Source organism: Buceros rhinoceros, unplaced genomic scaffold, assembly GCF_000710305.1.
Source record: "Buceros rhinoceros silvestris isolate BGI_N320 unplaced genomic scaffold, ASM71030v1 scaffold5065, whole genome shotgun sequence".
Taxonomy (NCBI): domain Eukaryota; kingdom Metazoa; phylum Chordata; class Aves; order Bucerotiformes; family Bucerotidae; genus Buceros; species Buceros rhinoceros.
Genome location: NW_010414438.1, coordinates 14,704 through 21,677, shown reverse-complemented (window position 1 = coordinate 21,677; position 6,974 = coordinate 14,704). Strand labels below are relative to the sequence as shown.

The 6,974-nt window shown below is 38.8% G+C and overlaps 1 protein-coding gene across 1 annotated transcript in view; it reads right to left on the bottom strand.

Moving 5' to 3' along the window:
- The window catches only part of LOC104494276 (death domain-containing protein 1-like), a gene marked incomplete at its 3' end in the record, with an annotated part of 10,815 nt that extends 5,794 nt beyond the window's left edge, over positions 1 to 5,021 (bottom strand). Inside the window, exons 1-2 of the mRNA XM_010137086.1 lie at positions 4,745 to 5,021; positions 1 to 223 (exon numbers count right to left, since the gene is read on the bottom strand). The exon at positions 1 to 223 is cut by the window's left edge and continues 14 nt beyond it. Of these exons, the coding sequence (XP_010135388.1) occupies positions 1 to 223; positions 4,745 to 5,021 (500 nt within the window). The remainder of the gene's footprint in view (positions 224 to 4,744) is intronic.
- Between the last annotated feature and the right edge of the window lie 1,953 nt (positions 5,022 to 6,974).

Sequence of the window (6,974 nt, the reverse complement as noted above, 5' to 3'; positions counted from 1 at the left end):
TGCTCACTGGGACTAGAATATGCTTGCACAGACTCTGTTGCTTCTGCCTCAGAACAACACACGGCTATTTCTCTAGAAGCGTTTTGAAGACTTTGGATCTGAGAAACATCATCTTGTCTGCAGCTAGCCGCATAAAGTTTATTTTCTGCCTCTTGAAGTTGTGAGACTGTATTTTTCAAATAATGCTTCACATTCTGCAGACAATTTCTAATTCCATTGTACTCTGAGGCAAAAAATAGGTAATCAATTTAATTTTTTATGAAAGTTAGACAAAAACTTTTATACACATACCTAATGAATTCCACCTAATTTGATAGAATAATTCAATGCATGAAGCACAGTGTATTTCCTGGCTTCCATGTAATATTTTTGCATTTACTCATATTCAATATGAGTCAATTTCTGAAGAATTGAATATGGACAAGTACATTTGTAACACTGTACATAGTACATCTATGTATTTGTCAAATTACTACTCCGACAACTCTAATCAACACATTTCTAATGACCAGATACTAGCTAAATTCTCAATGACAATCAATCGAGAGCATGGAATTGGTAAATAATAGTCAAAACAGTTAGAAAGAACTTTAAAAATAAACATTAATCATATACATTTCCTAAAACTGACCCTACAAGATTCTAATGCATGGGTCTCTAATAAAGCTGTTATACATAGGCTCAATACTAAACATGCTTAGCAACTTTGACTTTTTGCTATGGAGAACAGATGTCATGGTTTAGACCCGGCTGGTGACTAAGCACCACACAGTCGTTCTATTTCTCCAGGAGAAGAATATGCAACAGCTACTTAAGGGTCTCAACAAGGGACAAGGGAGGGCTCACTCACCACTTACAGTCATAGGCAAAAGACAGACTTGACTAGGGGAAACAAAATCAATTTAATTAAAAAAAAATCACAAACAAATCACAAATTAAATTAGAGTTGGACAGAATGAGAACAAGTTCTTAAAGTACACCTTCCCCTACCCCTTCTTTTTTCCCTAGGTCCTGGGCTTTACGACCTCAATGTACTGGCACGTATTTCCCAAACTTCTCCTGGTTACCTTGGTGACCACATGATTGCTTCTCCTTCTGTCCTACCCCCTCCAAACCAAAAGGCATTCCCAGAGGTGTTTTCCCTCTTAAATAGGTTTATTTGCAGAGGTGCTGATTGGTGCACCCTTGGCCAGAAACGGAGCCAAATTGGAGTCAAGGGGCTCTGTTTGTAAAGCTACATACTGGGACCACACTAACAGTCCCATCCCCCACTACTGAAACCATGCCAAATCTAAACCAAGACAACAGATGATAACACAAAATAGTGAAGGTCACCAGTCTGTAGCTCCCAGTGATAGCAGTGATGGAGGTTGCTCTTGTGTATAACTAAAAACACTTGGAGAAGAAGAATGCGCAGAAAGCACACAATCACCACGTGCCGTTCAGGTAAGAATTTGGTTTTAACCTATTTATTTTATGATCCCTCACTTTTCTTATCTTACACCTTTTCTTAGAAATCATTCCAGTTATTCTCTCCAAGGGTTTCAGATGTATTACTTTCAGCTCTCCCCTCACCTTGTCAATCTCTATAGCTGGAACTGTGACTCTGTCTTCATTACTTAGGATATAGCAAACCTCTCAGAAAATTTCTTGCTTATTTCTGTTTGCTGCATAATGAAGCTTTGTTTTGCAGGTCAAACCCAGCGCAAGTCAATACAAATAAGAAAACTGGACGGAACAAGATGCAGTATGGTGAGCCTCCACTTATAATGGACAGAAGGGAAGGACAACAGAAAGGGCTGAAATAAGACTTGAAGAAACCACTGGCTTACATTCACATTTTTCAATAACATCATATGAGGTAAATCAGTATCTCAAGTTTTTCAACCTGGAAAATAATTTTGTTGAGTAAGAATGTCATCACACATCAATGTGACTATCCATATAACATCAGTATGTTTTGTTATGTGATCTAGATAGGGTTTTCACTTTCATCTCTATTTGCATCTGATTAATTTAAACCTACAAAGAGCATGGTTCAGAATAAAGTTTTTTCCTTATCAAAATCAGTCAAAAAATCATTCTTTTGTAATACTTTCTCAGTTCCCATAAGCCTTGTTATTGTATTTTGACTATATTTGAAAGAAAACTCAAAACCACCCCCCCCCACCCCCCCCATTTTTAATATATTTTTTTCCACTGGTAGTTCAAAGAAAAAAGTAAGTTTGTTCTAAGGTACTGCTGTCTTTCCAGAGGCACTTTTACAATAGTGAAGAAGAACTTCTAAATAGTTTAACAGGGCTGAGAAATAAAACAAAAGGATTGGAAATAATGTAGCTTTGTTTGCACAGGAGGTTGTAAAAGACCACTTCCCAGCCTCACTGCAAGGTAAACTTCAAGCTTCAGAAAAACTGCCAAAATTAATCTGTTTCCTTCAAGGATTTTGCATTTTCTAAACAAAACAAAACAAAAAAACCCTCAAAACAGATCATACAGCTGTTTAAACTTCCCTACAATCAAATTTGAAGATAACAGAGTCATTCAAAACAACAGCATTTTCCATCGCTGTGAATGTGACTTTTCTAACACTGTGGTGCTTAAAGCTGAGCAAAGACACGGCCTTGTAACTACGGTACCCAACCATGTCTCTTGAAATGACACTCTTTTGCATTCTCTTACAAGGTTAACCTCAAAATAATCTGTCTTTTGTGTTATGTCCCACCCCCCTACCCCCCACCCCCCTTGCTTTTCTAGCATTTTATTTTTTGTGCTTTTTCATGTTCCGTAACATGACTTTAGTATACAGTGGCACTTTATATGCAACTGTCTTCAAACTTTTTGCTGATTGTATACTGGGAAACTGTCAAATGAGGAAAACTAGCTTTTTGGAAGATGAGTGATAGTGAATTCTTAGAAATCTAGAAAAAAAAAAAATTAAAATCACATAGGCCATGAGGTCAATGGGGCAAGTTGGTCCTGATGCCTGAAAGCAGGTCTTTTTTTAAAAAAAATTTTTGTTATTGTGGACACTTTATAAACCTGTACCTGTAGAACAAAGATTAACAAACATGGGCATAGGTAGAGATTTTTGCCTGGAGTCTCTCTTTTTCTCTATGGATCATGCTGTTAGACCATTATGAAATGCAGAAACATTATTTTTCTTTTCTACTTTGATAAATGTATATTAAGATGTTGTTCCTGAGGAAACAGGGTTGTTTCATTTGTCACAAAATGATTCTGCATTTTTTCAGGAATAAGATCCGGATTTGGTCCTCACAATAACTAACACTGATATTTTATCCACATTGTTATTGTGAATGTAAGATATTAAATTCCATGTGTTTACCTGTACAATAAGATGGCAGAAGTCTTTTTTATTTTCATTGACATCTTTTTAACCATGTTGTTTCTTGTAGAGGACTGTAGACTATATAGATGGGGTTTAATTGGTGAGGTGCTGGCAGCAGGGGCTGCAGGGGCAGCCAACACTGATATTTTATCCACATTGTTATTGTGAATGTAAGATATTAAATTCCATGTGTTTACCTGTACAATAAGATGGCAGAAGTCTTTTTTATTTTCATTGACATCTTTTTAACCATGTTGTTTCTTGTAGAGGACTGTAGACTATATAGATGGGGTTTAATTGGTGAGGTGCTGGCAGCAGGGGCTGCAGGGGCAGCCTCTGTGAGGAGAGGCTGGGGCTGCCATGGGACAGCTGGGGCTGCCATGATGCACTCAGTTCCAGCTGGCTCCACAATGGTCCTAAAGCATGACTGCGCTGTGCCTGTCAGGAAATCTGGTGCTGCCTCTTTGAAAAGATATTTAAGAAAGGGCAAGAACAACAGAAAATGGTGAGGAGTGAGGAAAAATTGTGAAAAGAAGGAAGGGGAGTTGCTCAAGGCATGGAGCAGGTATTGCTTGGTGGTCTGTGGGAGACCATGCTGGAGCAGATATCCACTGTGCAGCTCATGGAAGATCCCACACCAGAGCAGTAGATACTTCCTGAAGGAACCAAAGGCTAGCTTTTCCTGACAGGAACTGTGGGCTGTGTGAAGGACCTACCCGTGAAGCATGGAAAAGTGTGAGGAGGAAGGAGTAGCTGATGGACTGATTGCTATCCCCATTCCCCATTCCCCTGTGCTCCTTGGGAGGGGGAGGAGGAAGAGGAGTGGGGAAGGAAGAAGTGAAGGTGAGCCTGGAAAAAAGGAAGGCTATGGGAAAGGAGGTGTTTTAATATTTTGCCTTTGTTTCTTACTATCCAATTGTCAATAAATTAAATTATTTTTTCCCCTAAGTTGAGTTCATTTGCCCATTACAATAAGTGGTGATTTCCCTCTCTTTACATTGACCCATGAGCTTTTCCATCCTATTTTCTCCCCCTGTCCTGTTGTACGGAGCAAGGAGTGGGAGTAAGTTGCTGGGTCACATCCAGTGTCTGGCCAAGGTAAACACACCAAAGCATAATATACAAAAAACTTTGAAATAACTCTGTTTAGTTAATTTTACTTTTACATTTTTCTCACATAATGAGAATAATAAGTGTCATATTGAATCTCATGTCACAGACTCAAAAATAGTGAGATACAGCTGTTGAAGTATGAATTAATTTGGTCTAATGAATGACCAAGTACTAGAATACTAATGAATGAACAGTAAAGTCCCCCAGCATCACGACACAGCAGAACTTAGCATCCAATGTACCCATTCCATTCTGTTTACAGGTAAGTCCCCCAATACTTGCCTGGACTTGCAGTCAATTCCTTGTGTTTGCCATGGAGAGCACTCAGCAAGTGGTAGGTGTCTTCAATACTTTCCGTAATGTTCTCTAGCTGCTGGCTGAGAGATCTGATCAGCTCTTTTGTTAAAGAGATCAGTCTGAGTACATACTCCACTACACCTTCACTATCTAGATCACTTTTCAGAAGCCCATCTCTCACTAGCAAGTTCAGGTGACAGATTTTTTCCAGGAGTTGGCCTGATTTGCCTGCAGGTGTAATCTTACCTTCGGCCATTTCCATTTTATGCTCAGAATATACTAGTACAAATTCTCTGTTCAAACACTTGCACAAAGTGTTGTTCTTGGTTCAGACTATTACACAGTTTACTGTCTGCAGCCTGAACAATGTTTAAAAAGTACTGTATTCTGCACACACTGACAAATCGAACTCCATCTCAGAAACTCTGGGTTGATGTTGACTATCAAAGTTACTAGGTGACAAAAAAGGAGTGGCTCTCCTGTAACTACGGGCAAGGATGACAACGTACACCACTCACCTTTAAGGGAGGTTACGTAACTCCAGTTATGTAGCAGTGACTTAAATTTCAGGAGGTTTGAGCAACTTCTCACGTTAGTGGCTGTGAATGATCCTGTGTTTATGTACCATGCTGGCAGGTATTACACGACATAACTATAAAGTCTTTGGGAGCAATCAGGCATATTTTACTCGACTCAAGCTCTTGCCCAAAGAGATCCAGTTGTGGCAGCATCTGTCAGGGCCCTGCATGCACCCGTAGGTCTATATGGCCCAGACCAGCCTCACCTGGTGAATGCAGGTGATTAGCTGGGCCATGTTTTGTAGCTTTCTGGACACTGCAGACTGCAAAAATAAAATGTTGCTGAAATGAGTAAAATATAGCCAGAAAACACGAAGGGTAAAGAAAGTAAAGAACATGAGTCATTCCAAAATATTACAGCAAAGTGAGTGTATATTTTCTGAAAACATAAAATTCCCTGTATTAATGTATAGTGTAGACTATACTGAGAAAAATGAGATAGTGTAATAGAAGACATAAGTGAAAACATAAGTCCTTTCAATGCAGAATGATAACGAATCTAGTAAAAAGGTTATTTAAATAGAATTTATATCACACAGTTAACATTGCAGTTTTACAATTGCTTTAAGCTCGTACTGTTGCAAAGTTAAATTCAACTGGATTAGTTATCTGAGACGGTTTACTACACAGCACACCATCTACAAAGAGGAGGTTGAGACAGCGGGAATATGCAGACCTGGTAAGGACAATATTACTTCAATCTCCAGCAGAGTCAATTTTAACAATGAAACTACAGTTTGATCTTTCAGCTTTTACTACAAAATCCTGAGCAGAAGAAAAGACACACATGCACGCACACACACACAAAAAAAACAAAACAAAAAAAAAGAAAACAAAAAAAAAGAAAACACCCTCACACACAACCCCTCCCCAATTCTGGGATATTCAATCGGGAGAAACTCACAGATTTGGCCATAATGTTTTTTCTTCCTGTCTCTGGTATTCTAAGCCCAAAGAATACAATAACAGTATAAGAAAAACAAAGAAAGTGTTACAGTTTTACCATGTCACTGAAATTACATCATATAATCATGTGAATGGTTCATTTAGCAATATCTCATAGTGACCAGCGCTGGTTGTTTTGAAGTAAGTCATAATCCCTTTGAAATACATAATTACATATTTAATTATGAAATAACATGGTTAGAAAAGGTGTAGCTCCCCTAGCACAGTCACAATGCTTGTCATTATGACATCGTAGCTATGAATCAGTGTGCATGAGCGTCATGTTAGGAAAGGCAAAACTCCAGAGTGTAGGAGGGAAGAAAGTCTGAGCCTGTGCTAAATCCCAGAGTGGGGCCACCTATGTACCTATATTCACTTACATGCAGCGTGGTGGTGGTGGCCTGAATTTATCATTACATTTAAGCTGGCTTCTGTGGATGTTTCAGGTAACCAATGGTAAGAAAACAAGGCATGCTTAGATGTGCTGGGCTAAAACTAAAACACAAAATGTGGGATAGGGGTGCTAACTATATTTTTCTCATTTCTGAGCCTGATCTATGCCTGACTGTACAAAGAGGTTGCAGACTGGGACTTTATGAGTCATCTTTGGAATGGCAAGAGGAACTTCTAGCCTATCTAATCCTTTAGTACTTGAGCATAGACCTACAAAATATAGCAAGAACGTAGGGAAA